The sequence below is a fragment of the Myxine glutinosa genome, chromosome 9, assembly GCF_964187855.1.
Source record: "Myxine glutinosa chromosome 9, kmMyxGlut1.1, whole genome shotgun sequence".
Taxonomy (NCBI): domain Eukaryota; kingdom Metazoa; phylum Chordata; class Myxini; order Myxiniformes; family Myxinidae; genus Myxine; species Myxine glutinosa.
In genome coordinates this window covers 105,859,228-105,885,653 of record NC_136269.1, presented here as the reverse complement: position 1 = coordinate 105,885,653, position 26,426 = coordinate 105,859,228, and the positions used below count along the sequence as shown (strand labels likewise).

Sequence of the window (26,426 nt, the reverse complement as noted above, 5' to 3'; positions counted from 1 at the left end):
TGCAGTGGGGCACATGCTGGTTGAAACTACAGGTAGTACTCAGCTAAGCAGCGAACATCATCACTTCACCGATATGTTACTCTTTATCCCTGAGCCTCATTCACTTCCGCTTTACGTGCATGCACACTGGCATCCCTCTCCCACCACCTCCCTCATCTCCCCTTTAGGTGCTGCAGTGCGTGTGCTAAGTGCTTGCTTTGCCTCCTCTCTGCCCTGTGACCTTTGCACCTTGCTTTCTTGCCTCACTTCTCAGAGGCTCTTAGGAATAAAACCTCTGTGACATTCTCCCAGAAGGTTCTATTTTGGAATGGCTTTTTAATCCAAATGTAATGAAGCCGTTTGCAGACTCCATTCAACACAAAGTTGCTTCAAGTTCTTTCGTAATTTTGAAACTTCCATGAGCAGATGATGAGCTTGTTAATTATTGAACATCTAAGCAGGGTTTAGGTGAACTTTTTCACGTACAATTGATTCTTTCATGATCATAATTATTGTGACCTTATTCTGATTGGTTAACAAAAATCAAGTCGGAATAAGGATGCGGGAATTGTAGACCGTATTATGTTGTAGTTCAGGCTGTGCAAATTTGAAGGCCTCAAAGTTCATGACCTTAATGTAAGTCACCAAAGATGTCCCATTGTTTCTGTAACACCGAGCAGCTGTTCCCTAATTGCAGATTTTTGTGACATTTTAATCTCGATTGTGCCTCCATGGGTGGAAAATGGTAGCAATTTTGGAATGAGGAGAGCAATAAGTTCCCAGCATATCAGTATGTCATTCTGAAGACGAAGTAGATTTTCTATTATGAGGTATCTGTGAACAAAGATCTTTTTTTGTTTGTTTCTGTTGCATTGATTTTGAAATGCTGTGAATTTTGTTGAATGAGGAGAAAAAAAAAAGAGGATTTAATTTTCCATGAGCAAATCTAAACCAACATTTTACCATTATTGGCTCACCAACATATATATCACATTTTCTTCAACTCCTTCCCTTTTATCCATTGTATTTATTTATTTATTTTCATCAATCTGCCCCTGACTTGTCTCATTATTGAATTTTGACATGCTTTTTTGATTGCTTTCTTCATTTCCAACCCTCGCACCACCTCCTCTCAATGACTGCACGACAGGGGTCCAGAAAGTCAAAGCCCCGTGCGTGGCCATGCAGACCGCAAATCACAGACCTTACCCACCGTGCGTAACCCTAGGGCAAGCCTGATGCATGCGAGGTTGGTACATCTGGGCAGTCTGGACAACAGTGCTGCATCCTCTCTGAACCACAGTGAGAGCTCAACACACTCCCTGCATTCCATCGTCTAATCCATTTGATAGGACCACAGATTGATACTTAAAAAAAAAATTGAAGCTTCCTTTTTGTACTATAATACTAATCTTCATTCACGCAACCCCCTGCAGGCTCCAGCCATCCAGAGGCCGAGTTATCCCAGCAAACACTACTTGAGGCCAACATGGCGACTGAAGTTTGCCTTATTGTGCTGGATTGTCTAGCTTGTTTCACACACAGCTTCAAGGTTGGCCTCTTTTTTTTTCTCGTCTCTACCTACAGCTCTTATTAAGTTTCGCTAATCATTAGGATTCCTTTATTTCTGCCAAGTTGACAAAGTGATGCAATGATGTAGCCATCCTTTTTTGGACAGTCACAATATAAACTACAATACGCAAGGGAGTCAAACCGTTTTCCTTCGCCATGAAGGAATAATCGTATGACAGTGAAACTTTGTACATGTGTGGCAGTCTTGGAGAAGTATTCCAATGAAATTAAAGTATTATTCAGTCCTTATAGGGGGCTGCCGAGATTAACATGCAGCAAGATGGAAGTGCTGTTGAAACTGGAAAAACCTGGAGTGTCCTACATCTTTCATGGAAAGAAATCGAGGCAAATCCACAATATGATGAAAGCAGTTGTTGTTGTTATATAGCCCCAGGCAGTTCTCTCGAACAAGCCCGCGGCACGGAGACAGCCGATCAATCTCCCAGGAGTGACCCAGAGACCCTCATCCCCACTTCCAGGATGGTGTACCCTCGCCTTCACAAAGTCAGGGCCACGACAGAGGTAGAGAGAGAAAGAGAGAAAGATAGAGAGAGAGACAGAGACAAGAGAGAAAGGCCGGTCCATTGGGACCGATCGGCACCGTGACCATGCTGCCCTTACGAATCTGGGCAGCAGGGAAGAATGGGGGAACATTTAGCCCCCGACTTTCGTTGGGGGTGGAGGGGGGGGGGGGGTCCAACCACCGCGAAGAGGCGTCCCCTATAGTTGTTTATGAAGGCAGTTTATAGCGGTGGTTCCCATTCGCATGATGCTGTGAAACGTTAGTGTAGACATTTTAAGTATGGTCCATTGAGCATTTATGACGAACCTCGGAGTGGACACCCTGAAAGTGCTCAGAATGAGGAAACGGTAGCATTGGTGGCGAAAATGATTGCATTTGTAAAAGCTCTTGGTATCGGTCATGGGCGAGTGTGTGACATTCTTCAAAACCGACTGGACATGAACAAATTGGGAGCATGATGGGTTCCGAGCCTGTTTCGACCTCAGCAGAAGGTTCTGCATTAACCTCAGCAGAGATGAGGGTTCCTCTGAACTGAAACAACCGGATGATTACAAAAACTAATTTAATGGGTCAAGTCACTGTTCACCACTTTGACTCGGTGAGGAAACAAACCAGAATGAAATAGAAATATCCATATTCTCCCCAGTTCTATTCGGAAAGCCAAGTACAACCCCTATCAGGCGAAATGATGCTATCTCTCCTTCTTCCATAACTCTCGAAGAATTATCATGACTGGTTTGCCAACATGTTTCCCAACATGGGAAAACTATCAGCAGATGATATTTATGATCTGTTGAGAATCCAAAATATATAAATGCACAAATTAAAAGTGCACATGACATGGGGTGTCCACAAAGGGGATGTGATGTCTTCACAACAATGCTCCAGCCCCTATACGTCCATTGTGGCAGTGAGGTGTACAAAGGATTGTGGTTATCAACTGGGTTGTGTCGCCCACTTTATGATTGCCTGACTTCTCCATCAGATTTCTTTCTATCTCACATGCTGAAGTTCCGTATTACTGTGGAAGGTGATTTGGGACCTCTGAAGAAGAAGTCGAATCCTGGTTTAGACTGAAAAACATTATTCTCCGGTCGAATCCTGGTTTGAGAGTCAAAAGTATGGCCTGTAATCCAACGACATCGGGGAGGTCATCCTTGAATGGAAATTGTGTCATTGGCTGGAAAGTACATGGAAGAGCACTAAAATCTCTGCTGGGTTTACCTGGTTCAGGATCGTTCCTTCCTGTCTGGAGAACCTGTTGACTCACACTTGTGTATTTACTCCATTCTACTAAATTGACATTCACCAAAACTGTACACACTTTTTTGGGGGGGATTTTAAATGTGGATTTATTTAATTCAGATGTATAACAAATAAATAATGTCGTTCTTTCAAACCCACGTCCACAACAGGAGCAGCTCCTTTGTGACGACGGGCACAACCCATTGATGCGCAAAGTGTTTGACATTCATTTGTCTTTCCTGCAAGTTAATCAATCTGAAGCGGCCTTGCGGCATGTCTTTGCAGCCCTGCGTGCATTTGTCAGCAAGGTAATGCATCATGCTTATGCTGGACAACACAATACAAACTCACTGCCCTGTTATCTTGAGATTTCCTCATAATTTATACTCTAAGCTGTATTGCTCACGAAGACAAAAACTTTTCCCAATACAACCTATGATCCTTCCCCCACTCAACCCTCCCACCTCCCCCGGATTCTCCCAGTTCCCATCAGCCTTTTTCCGTGGCCGGGCAGACATGTGTGCGGCATTTTGCTATGAGATTCTCAAGTGCTGCAACTCAAAACTGAGCTCTACACGCAACGAAGCCTGTGCGCTGCTCTACCTCCTCATGAGGAACAATTTTGAATTCACAGGCCGCAAGTCATTTGTGCGATCGCATCTCCAGGTATGCTTTGCATAACTCTTTTCCTATTTGTCTCTTTGCCGTTGCTCATGATCCCTTTTTTCCCTTTGTCATATAAAGAGTACATTTTCATCCCTAAGTTGTGAAAACCTGCATGGTGATCATGTGACCCTGCTCAGATAATCATAGCGGTGAGCCAGCTCATTGCTGATGTGGCAGGAATCGGAGGCTCACGCTTCCAGCACTCGCTCTCTGTCGTTAACAACTTTGCCAACAGTGACAAGGCCATGAAGGTTGGTTATTCTTTCACATCCTGTGACATTATCCTTTTCCAACACTTTTTGTTTGACCTGATCCCTTCTTTTTTACCTTATTCAGTTTCTTTATTCATCTTCTTTTTTATTCTTAAAGACTTCCTCCATTTTCTTTCTTCCTCCTCTATTGAGTGTCCCTTCATGTCACAGCCCAAGGGAGCAAAAGGTACAACTGCCATCTAGGTATTGGGACAGCACATACAAATTCGAAGTAAACCCACCCATCCTGCGTGTGCATATCTTTTTGACATTGCAGAGCAACATTTGCTTTATAAAAGTGTCTTTTGTGAAATTTTAAACAATGCTGCACCATTGGCCTAGTTGCAGTACTCGAGAGGACACTTAAGGCTAGACTATTATGGTGATGCACCATATCATAATGCATATCTGTGAGGAATTGATTCTAGGACAACAACATGGAAAACCCAGAGGCTAGGCCAGAGCCTTGGCTAGAAATCAATTGAACCAATCGGAGATGTTTTGAAATGCTGCCTGAGGACCAATTAAAATCTCAGTGTATGACATTGTAATGATCATTGTTACTTCATCCTGATGGAGAAAGCTGCGTTCCACTTCATTTGGTAAGTGTACATGTATGGATGGTTTGTAGGCGACCACATTCCCCATGGAGGTGAAAGACCTGACGAAGCGTATCCGCACAGTACTGATGGCTACGGCACAGATGAAGGAGCACGAGAAAGACCCCGAAATGCTTGTGGACCTGCAGTACAGCCTCGCTAAATCCTATGCCAGCACGCCTGAGCTCCGAAAGACTTGGTTGGATAGCATGGCTCGAATTCATGTAAAGAATGGAGACTTTTCTGAGGTGAGTCAAGGGTCTAAGGTACTGTATTGGTTGGACTTTGCTATTATAGAACAGTACGCTGAATGGAGTGGCATTGAATAATCATCATACTCTTTTGTTTCACACCCTTCCCCACTCCCATCCCATAGGCTGCAATGTGCTACGTCCACGTGGCTGCTCTAGTGGCAGAGTACCTGCGGAGGAAAGGCAAGTTATCTTTTGGTAGAAATGATGTGCATGCCAATTTCCCCTAAATTCTGTCCTTTCACATTTAACATATTAAAAATGTCCTGGGAAACAAATGGTGTGTTAATAATGAAGGGATTTAACCACTTGCTAAACAATGGTGATGAGCATCTGGCATGGTTGTTGTGGTCATTGTGGTCACAGGCCGATTGAAGGAAGATGACCGACGCCTTGTGTCAACCCTTCGTCCTGATGTCACAGACTCATGCAGCACAGTTCCTGCAGACTGTGAGTTTCAAGGGCATAAAAACCAGACTTCCTATAAATCACTTTTACATTTGGCAATTTTACATCGGTCAATGTTACATTTGTATGTACTTTGTATCAATTGTACATATTTAATTGAAAGCAATACAAGTGTAAAACTAACATTGATGAACAACTCACTGGTGTGTAGAGCATGGATATGGATTTGATTATAATTATCACAACTATAAATGCATCTTCAGAATGCTCCCCACCCTTCCCTTTCCTTAAGTTGTTGTTGTATATAACTCCCAGACAGTTCTCTCGAACAAGACTGCGGCATGGATACAGCCGATCAATCGCGGAAGAGCGATCGAGAGAGAGAGAGAGAGAGAGAGAGAGAGAGAGAGAGATAGATAGATAGATAGATAGATAGATAGATAGATAGATAGATAGATAGATATAGATATAGATATGACGAAAGATGACAGGTCTTTTATTACAAAAGCACAACAAACGAAGTAATACAATAGCAGTCAACAAAATAATTAAATCAAGGAATTGAAAAACATGACATTAATTAGAGCAGCAAAAAAAGTTCATCTCCCTCCACCTTACACAGGATTTCAGCTTTGCACCATTTTTGAACAAAGTGATCAAGCCGAGAAGTCTCTCGGTAAAAATTAAATTCAATTTTAAGGCGGGCAGACACAAGGCCTTTAAAGGCTAACAAAATACTGCATTCCGGTGAGCTTGTCCCAGAAACCCGACTCTTCCGCATAATATATATCGCGAGTTTCGCCTCGGCAAGTAAAAAATTAACGATTTGAGAACCGACATTCTCGTTAGACACAGGCATGCAGTACACAAAAAGATAAGAAGAAAAACAAAAACCGAATTCTGGAAGACATATTTCAGGAGTTGAAAAAGTGGAGCCAGCCTTTGGCATCCGACATATGCATGGAAAATGTCCTCAGAGTGATGGCAAAAAGGGCAGTCATCAGATATCGCGAGGTTCAGTCTTTTAAGAAACGCGTTGGAAGGCAAAGAATAGTGTGCAAGCCTCCACTGTATATCACCGGCACGTTTAGACACAGGTAACGCGTACATCGACGACCAGGTAGGAGAGGATGGAGCCCCTGCAGGTAGAAGCTCTTTCCAGTGGGTGGTCAGTGGGCTATTGGGGTTAGCAGAGATGACAACATTAAGACATTGCACGTACAAAGTAGCCTTTGCACAGGCTTGTGGAGGCTTTGTGGAAGGAGCGCCAGAAAAACAAAAATCAGGGAAGTCGGGGTGCATTGTTTTTGTGTTCTGAACATCATGCAGTAGAGGCCATGATAAATTAAAAGAGTTGAACACTTTAACAATTGAACGAAGAAGTTGTCCAATTAGTCGGGCTGAAGTAACATTGCATACTTCCGAAATCTGGTTAGGGGTCTGCCATCCAGAATAAGTATGATTAACAAAATCCTTGACAAGAAAAAAACCAGATTCGATAAAAGATTGAATTAGGGAACTACTTTGGCAGTCATGGCAAAATAGGCTGTTGTAGAAAACGGGTTCACACATTAAGTTCCAAAATTTATATGTATCCTTGTTTCGTACTGGAAGGAGGCACTGACCGGCATTCACGAGACTTCGATAAAAGGAGGGCAGCAAACAACAACAACAACAACAACATGCATTTTAAAGGCCATGTTCCCTGCTAGAGCGGGGGTTAGCCTTGCGGTCCCCATGACAATCTTCTCCATTTTGCCCTATTTTCTGCATCTCTCCTTGTTAACCCCCTTGCTCGCATTTCTTCTTCCACCATCTTTAGCCAAGTCTTTCTCGGTCTTCCCCGTCCTCTACTTCCTTCTACATTAACTTCCATCACTCTTCTCAACCAGTCACTTTCATCCTTCCTCAATACATGACCAAACCATCTCAACCTGTTCCTCTTCACAGCATCAATCACAGGCAATATTCCCATCATCTTTCGCAATTCATCATTTGTCTTCCTCTCTCTCAACGATACTCCGCACATCCATCGAACCATTCGCATTTCCACCCTTCCCAGCCTTCGTTGCTGCTCTACGTTCATTACCCATGTCTCACTCCCATAAATCATAACACTTCTCACACATGCAGCATACACCTTTCCCTTCAGCTTCAGCGACACTCTCCTCCTCATCAGCACGCCACTCAGTTCCCGAAACTTCTTCCATGCACATCTCACTCGAGCAACCATTGCCGAGTCTGATCCACCTTCTCCATTCAGCATGTCTCCGAGGTAGCAAAATGTTTTCACACCTTCCAGCTTCACGCCGTCTCCAAGATCCAACTCAACATTTCCTCAATCTGCAGCTCCCTCTGTGCACACCTTACATTTGAATGTAGCTGCCACACTGGTTAATGACCCTCTCAGACCACTACATTTTTGATGAACCCACTCAGCACACATTGTACATTGAATGGAGTTCACTCCGACACCCTTCCTGCACACAGCACACGGCCACTTCCCAGTTCTTTCCACCTCACCACATGCTTTACCACTTGCCATCACCTTTGTCTTTCCGATATTCACCTTCAGACCTTTTGTCTCCATACATTCCTTCCACTTGTTCATCTTTTCCTTCAGTCCATCCATACTTTCCGCAATCAACACCAGATCATCTGCATACAACAACTCCCACGGTAAACCCTCCTTTACGGTCTGAGCCAGCACCTCCATCACAGCTACAAATAGTAGTGGACTTAGTACCGACCCCTGATGCACTCCCACCTTCACCTCAAACTCACCACTGTTCCCGTCCTTCGTCCTTACAGCTGTGCGTGCTCTTTTGTACATTGCCATCACTACTCTGATCAACCATTCCTCCACTTCTAACTTCCTCAATGCCCATGTCAATACTTTGCGTGGAACCCTATCGAATGCTTTCTCCAGATCAACAAACCCAAAAAAACAACTTCTTCCTCTTATCCATGTACTTCTCCTGCAACTGCCTCACAATGAAAAGCGCATCTGTCGTTCCTCTTCTTGGCATAAATCCAAACTGCATTTCGTTGATCTTCACTTTCTTCCTTATCCTCCTCTCCAACACCCTTTCCAATACCTTCATTCCATGCTCCAATAACTTTATCGCTCGGTACGAGCCACACTCCAGAGGGTCACCTTTCCCCTTGTATAGAGGGACGAGGGTACTCAGTTCCCAAGCCACTGGAATGCGGCCTTCTTTCACCACCAGATTACAGATCTCTGTCATTCTCTTCACACCCCAACTTCCTGCTGCCTTCAACATATCTCCCACAACTCCCGTCGGATTAGGGATCTACTTTGGCAGTCATGGCAAAATAGGCTGTTGTAGAAAACGGGTTCACACATTAAGTTCCAAAATTTATATGTATCTTTGTTTCGTACTGGAAGGAGGCACTGACCGGCATTCACGAGACTTCGATAAAAGGAGGGCAGCAAGGAGATGTCTATTCGCTGCAGATCGAGTAGAAAGAGCTCGGGGCCACACCTGAGCTTACCCGCTTGCTGCAACAAGCAAGAAGCCAGGGGCCGCCAAGACAGGACTTCCTTGTAGAGAAGTTGGCGCAAGGTGGTTAGTCGAAAAGCCAGTATTTTACTGGTAATGTCCACAAGTCCTTGACCTCCTTTATCCAAGGGGACACTTAGAAGATCAGCTCGGAGCCGGTGCATGCCGTTTCAGAAAAAATTAACAAGGATACGCTGCAAGTTAATGACTAGCGATTTGGGCGGTTGTAAGACAGCCATCCGATGCCAGAGTATGGAAGCAGCCAAGTTATTAATTATCAGCACTCGACCTCTATAAGACAGTAGGCTGGACAATCTTTTCCAACAAGTAAGGATATGGGAGATGTGATCAACCATCTGATCCCAGTTCTTTAAGGAAAAGGTCTCATTCCCAAGAAACACACCGAGATGTTTAACACCATCATACCTCCACTGCAAAGCATTAGGCAGGGAAGGTGGGATAAATAACCCAGAAGGACCAAGACACAAGGCTTTATTCTTACTCCAATTGACAGTAGCAGAGGATGCCAAATTGAATTCACCTAGAGCACTTGTGAGGGCAGCAATGTCAGACTGAGTGTTAACAATCACACACAAATCGTCAGCATACGCAAGCACCTTAACAGGATTAGCAAGAGGTGTCACCAAGAACCCAGAAAGTTTGTGGCGTAAGTGAATCAGCAAGGGTTCAATGGAAAGTGAATACAGGTACCCGGAAAGAGGGCAGCCATGTCTAATACCTCGCTGAATAGGAAAAGATGAACATAAACTATTGTTGATGTTTACCAAACTAAAGTTGTTGTGATACAGCAGCTTGATACAAGAAATAAAGAAGGAACCAAACCCAAACCCCTTCAAAACTTCAAGTAAATATGAATGGTCAACACTATCAAAGGCCTTTTCCTGATCTAAAAAGATCAGCCCGGTGTTAACATTCTGACAATGACAAATCGAAATCAAAACACGAACAGAAAAAACATTATCAAATATCGATCTGCCGGGAATACAATAAGACTGGTCAGGGGATACAATGTGCCCAATTAAGGTTTTTATGCGATTAGCGAGTAACTTAGACAGGATTTTGTAATCAGTACAAAGTAGAGAGATCGGGTGCCAGTTCTCAACCAGTTGAAGATCTCCCTTTTTAGGGATTAATGAAATGACGGCACGTCTGCAGCTCAAGGGAAGTTCACCAGTTTGTATACTTTCTATGAAGACAATTAGTAGACATGGTCCCAGCAAGTCCCAAAAGGTGCTGTAGAATTCCACTGGCAACCCGTCTAAGCCAGGTGCCCTGCTGGTGGGCAAGGTCTTTAAAACACTAGTGAGTTCGTCCAATGTTATTTCGCCTTCAGCAGTCGAATTCTGGGTCTCAGTAAGTGTAGGCAAGGATGCGGTAAATGAATGTATATGGTTTGAGAAAGTGTGCTTGGAGGAGTAGAGGTGAGAAAAGAAAGTCTTAATAGTAAGTTTAATGTCACTTGGATCAGTCAAAATCCTTCCGCCAGCAGAACGCAAGGACAATATTTGTTTTTGTTTTTTTGAGGCAGTTTCCAGCTTGAAGAAAAGTCTGCTCGGGTTATTTAGTTGTTGCAAATGAGTCATTCTCATCCGAAGGAGTGCACCCTTTGCACGTTCGGCCAGTAATTCATTTAACAGTGCTTTCTTTTCATACAACATCTGCTGCTGCCCATTATTACTAGAGGAGGACACTTTGTTTTGCAAGTGAAGAATTTGTGTCTTCACCAGATCTATATTTACATCGTGGTCCCGAGTACTGTGTCGTGAGAAATTTTGACAAAAAACTCTAATTTGAGCTTTAGCGTTGTCCCACCACTGACGTAAACATGAGAACTCTTTATCCATCGTGATGTAATGTGCCCAAAAGGCCCTAAAGGATGCAACAAAGAATTCGTTTTGAAGAAGTGTTGTGTTGAACTTCCAATAAGGGCTCACCACCTTTATGAGTGGCAACTGAAAATGCATAGTGATGATGTGGTAATCGGAAAACCCAGATGGGAGAATAGAGGTGTTTAAGACGAGATTGAGGAAATGGTCAGAAACGTACAATTTATCAAGTCGAGCTAGCGACACTAAGTTGTTAGAGCAGCGACACCAAGTAAATTGTTGCTGCATCGGATGTTGCAATCTCCAAATGTCTGTCAGCTTGAATCTTGAGATTGAGCGAACGAGAGGTCTTGTGCTGGCTGCATGTGGCTCAGCTCCATTCCTATCAAGGGAGGGGTTAAGTGTGCAATTGAAATCTCCTCCAGGACATAGAAAGTGATCAGGGGGAACACCAGCAAGATATGAGTCAAGACAGTCAAAAAAGGAAGATCTTTCAGCATTTGTACTTGGTGCGTACACATTGATTATTGTGAAAAGCTGCTGACCAACAGAGGAAGTCAGCGAAGCTAAATATCCCTTCACAATTTCTTTAAAGGAAACCGAAGTCAAAGGAAGAGTTTGCCGAAAGAAGATGGCTATCCCAGCAATTGGGCTTGATAGATTGCTAAAGAACCAATGCCCTTTAAGAAACAACTCCCACTCAGCTGAAGAACCTTCAGTAGAATGAGTTTCCTGCAACAACAAGATGTCAACCTTGTTGCACTCGATTAGTTGTTTAACTTGCACTTTACGAAGTGACGTACGACCACCGTTGATATTTAGGCTGGCAATGCGTAGTTTCATTGTGATGGGGCACCGGCAGGACATCAGCCATGGTCTTTGAGTTCGCTCCGAGCACAACTTAGAAATTTCCTTAACCGGTGACGTTGAGGGTCTGCAACGTTGTACCGATCCGGTCTAGAAGTCATTAGTCGAGCCACTTGAATGAAATCTTCTAGAACTGGAAAATGATCTTTAATTTTGACCCATTTTTGCGAAAACTTTTGTGTAAGAAGGCGTGAACGGCATCAGGAGATACTGAGGAATCAACCTCAAGGTTGTGAGGAGGAACATCACTGCCTGTGTCACTTAGGGTCGAAGCAACAGAAGATGTTCCATCAGACTCGTAACCCATGCTGTCAACCACAAGTTCCCTCGGTTCTTTAGTAGCAATTTGTTCAGATGCTGCAGGTACAGCCACCTCCAGATCACAATCAATTTGTACATCCTGTGCATCGATTTTAACTGTGGCATCTGTGCATGGTGGGGGTAGGGAGAGGGTCTCATCGACTCCACGAGGGATCTCCGGTTCATCAAGCACAGTGGGAGTAACAGTTTCATGTGTACTCACAACAGGAGTACAGGCAGGGCCGGCGCCAGACTATTTTGCGCCCTAGGCAAGGCCAGCTACTTGCATCCCCTCCGCCCCCCCCCCCCCCAATTTTTTTTGCCAACTTCGATTACTAAAAAGATGTTTTGTAGAAAAAATTAAAAGCAGAAAACTTGAAACTGCTAAATTTATTTTAAATTGCAAGAATAAGTACCGTAAGATGCCAACAGCACCAATATTAAAGGCGCAATATCCATAAATATGGCAGTTGGCTCTGTTACCCCACGCTTTGGGGCAAATGGGCTTTCACTTTTTAAAAAATGACACTACATGTGGTTTGCAATGCAAAATAAAGAAAGTGGTCCCTTTATGAGTGTGTGAATGGAAATTACAGACAAACAAAACAGTTTTTGGTTTGAGCAATAAGTTTTAGATATGCAAAATTAAGATTTTAAATAATCAATCTTTGATTAATTATCTTTCGCAAATACAAAATAAAATATTTTGGCACAAATCATTTTGAACTAAAGGGCACTCGGTATAATGCATATCTCAGCCATTGGTAACACAACCTTCAAACCTTTTACTTCACACACCTTTTAGTATATATACCATTTAAGGATACTTGGCATAACCAACCCGTCATGTCACCACAATATTTCGCTTACAGTCAGACAGAGAAACAAACAAAAAAACAGACAGAGTTAAAAATGTCTCATAAAAGTTTCAATTTCAGACACATCAAAATCTCACTTTGCGTGCCTTTTCCTTTGCCAATTTTGTCACAAATTCAACCAGATCAAGTGCTGATGCCTGGGCATGTTCAATTGATATATACACAAAGAATTAAGTTAAGCACCCCTACACAACGAATTAAGGTAAGCACCCCCTAATATATATTCTTTGTGTATATGTATACATTGGCATATATTCTAAGGTATGTGAGATCAAATAATGATTGGTATGACATTAGCAATTATCCATTGATGAAATTGAGTGATCAAAGTGAAAAAAAGTGATTGGTTGAGTCAGTGATCCGATCACGTGGGTCCTACACACGTTATTGACGCAAAGATCGCTAGAGGTCTTCTCAGAACAATGACTGTACGTTAGAAAACATAAACGTCATCCACACTGTCCGTGATGGACCTATAGCTCCATACTTAAATTGAGGTGAAAATATGCCTAAAATTCCCAAAAAATTTCACCTTAAATTATTCAGAATAAAATATTGAAAACGGCATGATTGTTATGTTTTTATGTGACCATAATATCACTTCTCCAGAAAATATAGCAATATCATGGGTATATTACACTGTTTTGACGACAACAAACTTGTAATGTGCGAGGTTGTAAAAAAACGGGGGGGGTGCTTAACTTAATTCTTTGTGTATAGTTGCCAAGCCAACTCGTCTCCGTTCCAACATTGTAGAGCATATGTAAGTTTTTATAACTTTGAGCTTTGAGAAACTACGTTCACCACTTGCCACTGATACTGGAAGTGTGAGAAGGATCCTCAAAGCAACGGAAACATTAGGCACATTATCCAGGAGTTTTTGTTGTAGTATGAAGAGAAGTACTTCTTGTGGCGGCATAGACTTTGGAAGTCTTCGAGCTATTGCTACAAGTTCAGTAATGCGCCCCTCTGATGTCTGCGTCCTAGGCGGCTGCCTAGTTGGCCTAATGGTAGCGCCGGCCCTGAGTACAGGGCTGCTCAGGAGGTGGGTCCGTGGGAATGGGTTCAGATGGTTGTTTGGCAGGTGCTCTTACCGCTTGCGCATAGGAAGGAGACCTCTTGGGTCTTGGGAGGCCATGCTTCCTGCTTAACGATCCGAACGCGGTACTGCGAGAACGGACGCTCGTCATGCCGGCCTGGGCCATGATAAATATAGCGACGGCAAAGTGAGAAGGTAATTAATTCAAAAGAACAGTTCTCGTCACTTTACACGAAGCGATAAGAACATGCGGATGCAATGGAAAGCAACAAACTCACTTACCATCACCCCCCGCATGCGCTCTGTCTCTCTCTCGTCTTAAGGAAGGGAAGGGAGGGGAGGGAAAAGATAATACAGGGGAAAGGTTCGAGCACAGGGGAGGAAACACGAATACTAATGAAGTAATGATATGAGAACAACAGGGGGGTCGTGGGAAAGCTTGAATAATGAGGGAAAACAGCCGGAACACTCGACAGCCAGAGCAACTCACACCTCCCCGAACTGCACAACCGCCATCTTGCCACGCCCTACACACGAACGGCCAGCAGGGGGCGAGAGAGACAGAGACAGAGAGAGACAAGAGGGAAGGGGCCTGGTCCACGGGGACTGATCAGCACTGACCGTGACTGCGCTGCCCTGACAAATCCGGGCCGCAGGGAAGGATGGGGAAGATTTGGCCGCCGACTTGTGTTGGGGGGTACAGCCACTGTGAAAAGGTGTCCCCGATAGTTGTTTTCTTTAAGTTATATCAGATGTCAAGTTTGTTCATTAACTTTGTTGAATTATAGCTGAATGAAGGTCAATTTCATTTAACATTACCCCAACTGGTATGAAATAGTCCCAGTTAAACGATCTCAGAAATCACAGAAACATGCCCATGCAATCAATGATAGAACGAACCATACCCAGTGGGGTCGTTATCCATTTCTCTTTCAAAGTCGTGCTAGTTCATCAGATCGCAGACAATGAAATATCGTTACCAATTACAAATCTATATTATAATAGCCGTAGATGATTCTGTCTGTCTGTCTGTCTGTTGGGCGTCTGTCCGGGGTGTGGCTTACTCGGTTTGCAGAGTAGCTCCACCCATAGCTCCACCCATTCTGGGAGAACCTTCGCTTCATATAAACAAATATCCACCATTTTATTAACTCGCATAGCTTTGAGGCCTGTTTTGTAGGCCCGTGGTGTCTTGCTCTCTCTCCCAGTTTTATTTCAAATCAAATTCGATATATCATTTCATTTTTCACAGTCGCTAACATAGTTTTAGACTCGGTTGAAAAAAAACGGGAAGAAAATCCGATGAAAGTTGCCGTTTATAGAACGAAATGAATTCTCAAACGCCTGTAACTTCAAGGCCATTGAGTCTCTCTCACGCCTTTATCTCCAATCTAACTCACCATATGATTTCATTTTTATCGATGGTTTTGGACTCGGCGTCAGCAACGCGGGAAAATGCAGAGATATATTTTTAAAAATACACCATATCACCGCCCACCGCCCAACCGCCAACAACCGCCCAATATGTATCATACACCGCCCAACATGTATCATACACCGCCCAACATGACAGACGGCAACATGTCGACATTATCGCTTTTTCTTTAAACTGAGTGAACCGAGCCAAACCGAATGAATTCACCGTTTACTTTTGATGACAGTCGTCACAAAACGACATATATTTCTTCGTTTTTATTTCATTCAACATTATTAGCCGGAAGTAAAATATGGTTCAGGAAATTACCGAGAGGTATTTCTTCGTTTCTTTATTTATTAGTTATTTGCGCATACACTTTAAATAGGTTTATTTGAAATCTTTAATTTTCACAATGTAATATATTTGTCATTTGATGATGACGAGACACTTCCTCTTGACTCGTGACAATTCATGCGTTGCGTGGAAACTTCCATTTCCAAAATGAATGACACAGTCGATGAAGAACGACTCGGTGTCAGCAACGCGGGAAAATGCAGAGATATATTTTAAAAAATACACCATATCACCGCCCAACACCGCCCAACAGCCAACAAGTATCATACACCGCCCAACATGACACAGACAGCAACATGTCGACATTATCGCTTTTTCTTTAAACCGAGTGAACCGAGCCGAACCGAATACGCCGAGTGAATTCACCGAGCGAATTTCATCCAATTCCACCGAGTTTCATGAAATTACCGAGAGATATTTCTTCGTTTTTATTTTATTCGTTACCAGCAGAAGTACCCAGCGTTGCCGGGCGGGGGAGGGGGGAAGGGCACGTACACTTTAAACATGTATATACATGTGGGATGTGGGATATATACATGTGGGACATGTGCACGTGTGTGTGTGTGCGTGTGCGTGCATATGTGTATATATGTGTGTGTATGTGTATGTAGGCTAACCCCTGCTCTAGCAGGGAAAATGGCCTTAAAATGCATGTTGTTGTTGTATGTGTATATATATGTCTGTGTGTGTGTGTGTGTATGTGTGTATATGTGTCTGTACGTGTGTGTGTGTCTGTTTTTGTGTATGTGTGTGTGTGTGTGTGTGTGTGTGTGTGTGTGTGTGTGTGTGTGTGTGTGTGTGTGTGTGTGTGTGTGTGTGTGTGTGTGTGTGTAGATGTATATATGTGTATAATGTGCATATACGTGTATATGTGGATACATATGTGTATACATATTTCATATTTGCATATGTGCATATGTGTATATGTGTCTGTACGTGTGTGTGTGTGTGTGTGTGTGTGTGTGTGCATGTGTGTCGATGTACGTGTGTGTGTGTGTGTGTGTGTGTGTGTGTGTGTGTGTGTGTGTGTGTGTGTGTGTATATATGTAAACATGGGCCGGTGTGTGTGTAAAGTGTGAGGAGGTATTGGAGAGGAAAATGCAGAGATATATTTTTTTAAATCGCGCCATGATGATAAACGAAAATACACCGCCTAAAATAACAGTCGACATATATTTAAAATTCGTCACACACATCCATGCCCGTGGGATTCCCAAGGGTGGGAATCCCACGGGCATGGATGTGTGTGACATTTCGACATATTGAGTTAGATGCTGCACCTGCACATTCAGTTATATAAAATGGTTACTGGCAATTGATCACATCCACAAACGATGTAATCCACACAATTTATGTACTTTACATAACGTTAATAGGAATACATGCCCGTGTAGATGGGAATGACATATAATTCACAGAAAACGTTGAAGCAACCGCATAATATTACGGTGATGTTGAACTCTGAGTGAGAATAGTTCTAAATTTAAAAAACTTTCTTCTGATATTTGTGATTTATTTCAAACAAACTGTATTTCCCATCTACACGGGCATGTATTCCTATTAACGTTATGTGAAGTACATAAATTGTGTGGATTACATCGTTTGTGGATGTGATCAATTGCCAGTAACCATTTTATATAACTGAATGTGCAGGCGCAGCATCTAACTCAATATGTCGAAATGTCACACACATCCATGCCCGTGGGATTCCCACGGGTGACCCCGCTAGTACTTCAATATTTGTCCAAATAAAGGGTGAATTATAAATTTTAAAATGGCAGCACATGACAATATAAAATGTCTACAATTAAGTAATTTGAATGTAAATGTGTTTGTAATTGTAAATTTGAATGTAATTGAAATGTAAATTTGAATGTAATTTACAAACATTTGTAAATGTTTCACATCATTATAAAGCACAGAGACTGCTTTGCTCTAATTTCTGAGCTAGGCCACAAGGAAACGTGCCACTTCGGACCCATATTTACATTGATTCCAGGTCGAGCTCCCTAGAAAACGTGATACAAATTTGATTACTTGTACAGCGTCTAATTATTACTGATTATGATTCTGACTCATTTTAGGTTCAATTTCCTCAGCAGTTTTAATTGTGCCACTTTTGCTCCTTATTTGTCTATCTCAAAAGAGTGGTGGTTTGTTGTGCTATATAAATAATTATCGAAATCTAATAAATCTAAATGCAAACAGAACATCTGTCTTACCTTTGGTGACGTAGGTAATAAATGGCTCGATATATGTTAATTGGGAACACCCCACCAAAAAATCAAAGATGACATGCTCACCTGCAAGTTCGAGTATATATACACAAGTGTATCGAACCATGTGACACGGCCTTTGAAGCAGCTTCACATGACAGGTTCTAATGCATACTGATCTTTTACATTAACTTCTGTGTTACTTTCCTGTCGAGATTAATTTGTATCTCAAACTTTCTTTGACCTTTCCTTTATCTCTTCCTATTCAGGCTCTTATGTTCGTGGATATTCAGCTTTCAAGGTGATTTCACCAAATGTGGATGAAGAAGGAGCAATGAAGGAGGATGTAGGGATGCAAGATGTACACTTCAATGAGGTACCACCATTGATTTTCAGCGTGAATCTTTTTTTTTTCTCACGATGGCAAAGCCCAAGTAACACGTGGGCAAGTCCACCCTCCTGCGTCAAAAACACCGGTGGACAACCGGGAGGAAATGAAGTGTACTTGTGATGGCGAACAGTCCAAAATTGTTCATAGATCCAATTTAGACTTTTAAATGGGAGCAAAGAACGATTATAGATTGGAATGATTAATGTTGGTATGAGGAGGGAAAGGAGCAGATAAGTCGTTGAAAATCTGTACAGAAGAATGTGCATTTGTTGTCTTCAGGAAACCTGGTGGAAAGGGCAAAGTGCAAAGCTTATTGACTGCAACAAAGAAAACGATTCAATTTTCTGGTGATCAAAAGGTTGTTGGTGGCATTCGTGTTCTTATCGCAGAAATATTTCATCAAAAGTGATAGAAGTAAAGCAATTCAGTCGCAGAATAATGACAGTGAAAATTATTATGGGAGAGGAAATTTGGAATAAGGAACTCTGGGTTAAGAACGAAGATAATTTTGGTATGAACTAGAAGATTTTGTTCAAGTAATAAGTAAATAACAAATAAGCAGTGATTATAGGTGGAGACTTGAACACACATGTCGGCGAGAAAGCAAATGGGTGTCATGGTGTATATGGCAGATTCTAGAATGGTGAAAGGAATGGAGCAAGAGAAGCGAAATTAGAAATGGCCAAAGCGATGGACATGCGTGTCCTCTACCTAATTAAAATCAATATGTAAGAAAAGAAAATACCAACTCTTGACTTTTACATGTAGAATTTCAAAGAGCCAGATTGACTATCTATCGGTGGGAAGGGGTTTTTAAAGGATGATTAGTGATGTGAAAGTACGTAATACCCAGTGAAGAATGTTTGACTCAGAATCGATTGGAAGTTGGCGATTTTAATATCACAAGTGAAAAGAAAAGCAAGGGCTTCCAGCAAATTTTGGAAGCATAACTACTTAGCGTATCGAGCCTCCCCCCCCCCCCCCCCCCCCGGGGCACCCTCTCGTTAACTGGATTTGCCTTGAGTAGGGTATATACTTATACAGGTTAAAACGAGCAACTCTGCGAGATCTCTCAATTTCTGGTGTTTTTAGATGTTTTTTTTCAACTTAGAAAAAGAAAAACGAATTTTAAGGTTTTCAAATCCAGTGATCAAAACGTTGAGCTCTGAGCGGTTGAGGGAAATATGACAAAAACCCTCGTAATGACCGCTAGAGATTCATCGAAAGCCTTCAAATCTCAGGTTTTTTTGAAAAATATTTAAAAAACAGGGAGAGAGGTCAAAGATGTCAAGTTTCTTTTCCAGGATTTAGTATTCCAGAAAAACCTTGACAACTCGAGAATGTGGTGAGTGTGGACGATGAGATTTGCATCAATGGAAAGAGCATGAAAAACTGAATCGAATAAGTATAATGTGGGGGTTTTTTCCCCTTTATTTTTGAAATTTACATTTCTCAGGGCTCACTCTAAGTAAATAAAGATGCACAAGTGAAAATTTTCAAGAGCAGCTGAAAAATGAGATGAAGTTTGTAACTTTAAAAGGTGTAGATGGGATGCAGACTTGAATGAAAAATGCTTGCATGATGACAGCCAGAATTATTTGTGGCGTAAGAACGAGCAGGTTCCAAAAGGAATGAGAAAACATTGTGGAGGAATATATTAGAGTCCAAGAAGTGCTCAAAAAGAAGAAAGTAGCTTACAAAAAGTGGGAAAAGAATAAAGATCCTCCTGATAAAGAAGATCATAAACATGTGAAGAAGTAAATAGTGATAGCAAAGAACAAAGTCTATGAAGAATGGGGGAAAAGCTTAAGCACATCAGAAGGCAAGAATATCATCTTCAAAATAGCCAGGCAGATGGTAAAGTAAAAGATTGAAGAAATGTGGTAATGTTAATTCTTTGGAAAACTAGAACGGCACTCAGTAGAGAGCATACTATAGTAGAGAGCATACTATAGTAGAGTAGGGAGCCAGGTGAACAGTTTATGTTTTGTATCCTAGAGTAGACCAGAAAATCACAATACATAATCACATTTAATCAAAATCATCCGTCCACAATTTTTTGAGATATCCTGCTTTGTATTGTTTTTGCCCTTTCTCCCAATGGTGAAGAATCACTTAAAAAATTATATGAGCCGGATCCGGATCTTCACCAAAATTGAAGCGATTCGTCCTTGTCACACACCCAACCTCTCCACCAAGTTTCGATCAAATCTGTCCATCACTTTTTGAGATATCCTGCTACGTATCGATTTTGGCCCTATCTCCCAATGGTGAAGAATCACTTAAAACATTCTTGTAGCCGGATCCGAATCCGGATCTTCATCAAAATCTCATCATTTCGTCCTTGTCACATACACTACCTCTCTGCCAAATTTCGTCCGAATCCGTCTACAACCTTTTGAGATGTCTTGTTCACAAACAAACAGACAAACGGACAGACAGGGGTGAAAACATAACCTCCATCCACCTTTGGTGGCGGAGGTAATAAAAATCAATATATCTTGATGAAAAAGATGATATTTGTAAAGAATGGGAAGATCATGCCTTGGTTCAGGATGACGGATACCCTTTATTGTGTTCATTTTACTTAAGAATTAAATTAATTGAGCAGGCATTGAAAGTTTTTGAAAAGGTTTTTTTCCAGGCCCCATCCTATTCCTAATCTTCATCAATAATCTTTCTGACTCTGGGAAATCCTCTTTATCTCTTTGCTGATGACTCCATGCTCTGCCATGGCAATCCTAATCTTTCTGACAGAGAGGCAGCAGCCTCTTCCCTTTCTTCAGACCTTGACAAAATCACAAACTGGTCAAACACTCTATGTCTTTTAGTCCTAAGAAATCCCATACACTCTCTCTCTCTCTCCAAAAGCACCATACTGCAAATCCTCCCATCTACTTTCTCAACAACCCTCTCAGAGAAGTTCAGTCACTCAAACTCTTGGATCTCACTCTCAACCATGATCTCTCTTGGGCAAACCACATTTCAAAAAGTTGGCCTCAAAGCCAGATGCTGACTAGGCATTTTCTGCCATGCAAAGTCTTTTCTTGGCACACCTGAGCTCCTATCCACCTACTAGGCTTTGATCTGCAGCTTGATGGAGTAATACTGCTCTCCCTTCTGAGCTGCCTCACACTTTGCTCAAGTTGACACCGTGGAAACCAAGGCCTTCAAGATGATTGGAATCTATCGCGATGAAGCTATGTCAGTTCAGTCATCTCTCTGGCTTCTTCCGCCTCCTTTCTGGTCTTGCACCCTCTGCCCTCTCCGTGCTTTGTCCTCCCCAGGTATCTGCTGGACACACGCGGCTCACCAGCAACCCCCTCATGGAACTTCCAAAATCCAGAACCACTACTCACCTCCATGTATTTGTTCCTCTTTTTTCCTACATGTGGAACCACCTTCCACATCCTCTTCAATGTCATTCAGCTGTTCACCACCATCTCAGATCGTCCCCAATCCAAAACCATGATTTTTGTCCACTCATTAAAGCACCTCCACCCTCCCAAAATTTTGCTTATGTATCCATCTTGTTCCCCTTGTGTGCTTTCTCTCCTATCCCTCATCGTTTCCCACTTCCCTTGTTTGTCCGTCTCAGTCTATTTTCTTCCTATGTCCTGCTGTTGACATTTTCCCCTTCTCCTGCTGTTCCTTTTGTTATGTGGTGTCCTGATCCATTCTATGTTCTAGCTCTTCCATGAGCTTTGACTATGTATATAAATAAACAAGTACAAAAAGTTTTAATTAAAACAAAAGCCGCGTCGATGTTACACAATGCCTAGATGCAGCTGTGCCTATAACGTCGATGTTATAGGCACAGGACATTCCTATTGATTCGATTACTTGATGTTATTTTTGTGCAAAGTGAAAATATATCTCGGCAATTTCCCGTTTGTGGCGACGAATTTTTAATATATCTCGGCATTTTCCCGTCTGTTATTTCAGGCGGTGTATGACTGACCATGCCGCGATTTAAAAAATATATATCTCGGCAATTTCCCGTGTGTGGCGACACGTGAACGAAGCTATGCTCCTCTCTCCACATTATTGTGACGACGTATAAATTTAATATTTCATCGTGACGATTGTCATCAAATGGACGAATTTATAATATATCTCGGCATTTTCCCGTCTGTTATTTCAGGCGGTGTATGACTGACCATGCCGCGATTTAAAAACAAAAACAAAAAGTTTTAATTAAAACAAAAACAGGGGCGATGTTACACAATGCCAAGATGCAGCTGTGCCTATAACGTCGATGTTATAGGCACAGGACATTCCTATTGATTCGATTACTTGATGTTATTTTTGTGCAAAATGAAAATATATCTCGGCAATTTCCCGTGTGTGGCGACGAATTTTTAATATATCTTGGCATTTTCCCGTCTGTTATTTCAGGCAGTGTATGACTGACCATGCCGCGATTAAAAAAATATATATCTCGGCAATTTCCCGTGTGTGGCGACACGTGAACGAAGCTACGCTCCTCTCTCCACATTATTGTGACGACGTATAAATTAAATATTTCATCGTGACGATTGTCATCAAATGGACGAATTTTTAATATATTTCGGCATTTTCCCGTCTGTTATTTCGGGCGGTGTACGACTGACCATGCCGCGATTTAAACAAAATATATATATCTCGGCATTTTCCCATCTGTTATTTCGGGCGGTGTATGACTGACCATGCCGCGATTTAAACAAAATATATATATCTCGGCATTTTCCCGTCTGTTATTTCGGGCGGTGTATGACTGACCATGCCGTGATTTAAAAAAAAAAAATCTCAATGGACTTGAAGTTACAAGCCTTTGAGAATTCATTTCTTTCTATAAAGGGCAACTTTCATCAGATTTTCTTCCCGTTTTTTTTTCAACCGAGTCTAAAACTATGTTAGCGACTGTGAAAAATGAAATGATATATCGAATTTGATTTGAAATAAAACTGTGTGAGAGAGGAAGACACCACGGGCCTACAAAACAGGCCTCAAAGCTATGCGAGTTAATAAAATGGTGGATATTTGTTTATATGTAGCCTCTCCCAAAATGGGTGGAGCTATGGTTCCCAGAATGGGTGGAGCTTTGAGGTTTTGTCTTCTCTGCAAGAACAACAAGAAGAAGAAGAAGAACAAGAAGAAGAAGAACAACAACAGCAGAGTGCACTCTATGAGCAGCGTCTGCGACACGGCTAAAAATATATCTCAATGGACTTGAAGTTACAGGCCTTTGAGAATTCATTTCGTTCTATAAAGGGCAACTTTCATCGGATTTTCTTCACGTTTTTTTTCAACCGAGTCTAAAACTATGTTAGCGACTGTGAAAAATGAAATGATATATTGTAGGAGCTATGCTCCAACGTAAATCGAAAGAATGGACGCGACAAAAAGCTGGAATTCGTTCGAGTTTCTTTATTGTGTCAAATCAACTCGGGTACTCTCAAAAGCCCGTTTATCGGGCAGCAATATATATACACATTATGAATATGTTACAGCTCGGAGGTGAACTGCGGTCCGCGGTCCGACGAGATGTCAGCCGGTGCGCCAAAGCGGGCGACCCAGGTGGCGATGAAAGCCTGCGCCACGTCGGCGGTGGTGGTGGAGACGAGGGGAACGGCCTCCGGCCACCTGGTGGTCCTGTCCACCATGGTGAGCAGGTGTGTGAAACCCCGTGATGGGGGGAGGGGGCCCACCAGGTCCACGTTGACGTGGTCGAAACGTCGTTCGGGCACGGTGAAAGGTGCCAGCGGGGCCTGGGTGTGTCGGTGTACCTTGGCCTGTTGGCAGGCTGTGCAGGTGCTGGTCCAATCGCGGACGTCCCGTCGAAGGCCGTGCCAGACGAATCGCGCCGACACCAGCTTCTGGGAAGCTTTCCGGCCCGGGTGGGAAAGGCCGTGGAGGGAGGCATATATATATATATACATACATATATATATATATTTATATATATATATATATATATATATATATATTATATTTATAAATATATATATATGAATATATATATATATATATATTATATTTATAAATATATATATATGAATATATATATATATATATATATACATATATATATATATATACATATATGTATATATATATATATATATATATATATATATATATATATATATATATATATATATATATATATATATATATATATATATATACAGTATATATATATATATATATATATATATATATATATATATATATATATATATATATATATATATAAATATATATATATATATATATATTTATATATCGCATAGTGACTGATATATATATATATATATATATATATATATATATATATATATATATATATATATATATATATATATATATATATATATATATATATATATATATATATATATACATACATATATATATATATATATATACAGTCACGTGAAAAGGTAAGTACACCCCATGTAAAGTTTTGACTTTTTCAACATATTTCAACATACAGCTATTTGATCTTCATTTCAACAATATTGATAGATAAAGGTGATATAATATAGCAAATATCATTAAACATTTACATTTTGTAGTCCATTGTATAATTTAAATAAACATAAATGCAAATTTCGCATGTGGAAAAAGTAAGTACACCCTTGGCTCTAATAGGTAGTATTGCCCCCTTTGGCAGAAACAATTTCAAGTAGGCGTTTCTTATAACTGTCTCCCAGTCTCTGACATCAACTGGGAGAAATTTTTGCCCGCTCCTCCATGCAGAATTCTTTCAGCTGTGCGATGTTTCAGGGGTTTCTTGCATGCACAGCTCATTTCAAATCCCCCCACAACATCTCGATGGGATTTAGATCCGGGCTTTGACTTGGCCATTCCAGACCCTCCATTTCATTCTTTTCAGCCATTCCTTGGTGGATTTACTGGTATGTTTAGGGTCATTGTCATGTTGCAAGATCCACCTTCGGTTGAGCTTCAACTTTCTGACAGATGGCCTCTCATTATCCTCAAGCACCCCTCTGGTACAATGAAGAATTCATAGTGGATTCTATGATGGTGAGCTTCCTAGGCCCTGATGCAGCAAAGCTGCCCCAAACCATAATACCATAATATTTCCACCACCATGCTTTACAGTTGGTATCAGGTTCTTGTTTTCAAATGCTGTCTTTGGTTTTCGCCAAACATGTCTTCTGGTACTGTGGCCAAATAGCTCTACCTTTGACTCATCTGTCCAGAGCACATTGTTCCAGAAGTGCTGGTATTTGCTGAGGTGTTCATTGGCAAACTTTAGTCTTGCCCTGATGTTCTTTCTGGACAGCAAAGGTTTACTCCTGGCACACCCCCCATGTAGATCAAATTTGGGCAGTCTCTTTCTAATGGTAGACTCGTGCACTTTGACATCAACAGTGGCAAGAGCTACCTGTAGGTCCCGTGATGACATTCTGGGGTTCTTCGAGACTTATTTCAGCATCTTGCGGTCTGCTCTCGGGCTGAACTTGCTGGGGCGGCCTGGCCTGAACAAGTTGGCAGCTGTTTGGAATCGTCTCCACTTGTAGATGATCTTCCGAACAGACGAATGATTGATTTCAAATTGTTTGGAGATCTTTTTAAATCCCTTCCAAGACTCGTAGGCATCTATAACCTTCTTTCTGAAGGCCTCAGAGCGCTCTTTTGATCTCGGCATGGTGACGCCGCACACTTCAACAACAAAGAGCAAACCAAACTAAATGTCTGAGGTGTAAATAAGACAGGTTCCTCCAAGATCCTTTCTGACGATGTTCTTGTCATTTGCACTTGAGCTGGTGCACCTGATTCTAATTTTAGGGATTTGAAGTAGTGATAAATGTAGGGGTGTACATACTTTTTCCACATGCGAAATTTGCATTTATGCTTATTTAAATTATACAATGGACTACAAAATGTAAATGTTTCATGATATTTGTTATATTATATCACCTTTATCTATCAATATTGTTGAAATGAAGATCAAATAGCTGTATGTTGAAATATGTTGAAAAAGTCAAAACTTTACATGGGGTGTACTTACTTTTTCACGTGACTGTATATATATATCATCCCCACGTCATCCCCACGCCATCCTTGCCTGATCCAACCAGTGCGTG

The 26,426-nt window shown here is 41.6% G+C and overlaps 1 protein-coding gene across 6 annotated transcripts in view; it reads left to right on the top strand.

Annotated features, from left to right (window-relative positions):
• Positions 1-26,426, top strand: part of DOCK9 (dedicator of cytokinesis 9) — a 287,811-nt gene that overhangs the window by 233,547 nt on the left and 27,838 nt on the right. For all 6 annotated transcript variants that reach the window (XM_068128621.2, XM_068128622.2, XM_068128618.2 and 3 more), the window contains 9 exons: positions 1,130-1,281; positions 1,416-1,531; positions 3,490-3,627; positions 3,803-3,985; positions 4,123-4,236; positions 4,868-5,083; positions 5,212-5,269; positions 5,453-5,536; positions 18,206-18,312. In XM_068128621.2, the coding sequence (XP_067984722.1) occupies positions 1,130-1,281; positions 1,416-1,531; positions 3,490-3,627; positions 3,803-3,985; positions 4,123-4,236; positions 4,868-5,083; positions 5,212-5,269; positions 5,453-5,536; positions 18,206-18,312 (1,168 nt within the window). The remainder of the gene's footprint in view (positions 1-1,129; positions 1,282-1,415; positions 1,532-3,489; positions 3,628-3,802; positions 3,986-4,122; positions 4,237-4,867; positions 5,084-5,211; positions 5,270-5,452; positions 5,537-18,205; positions 18,313-26,426) is intronic.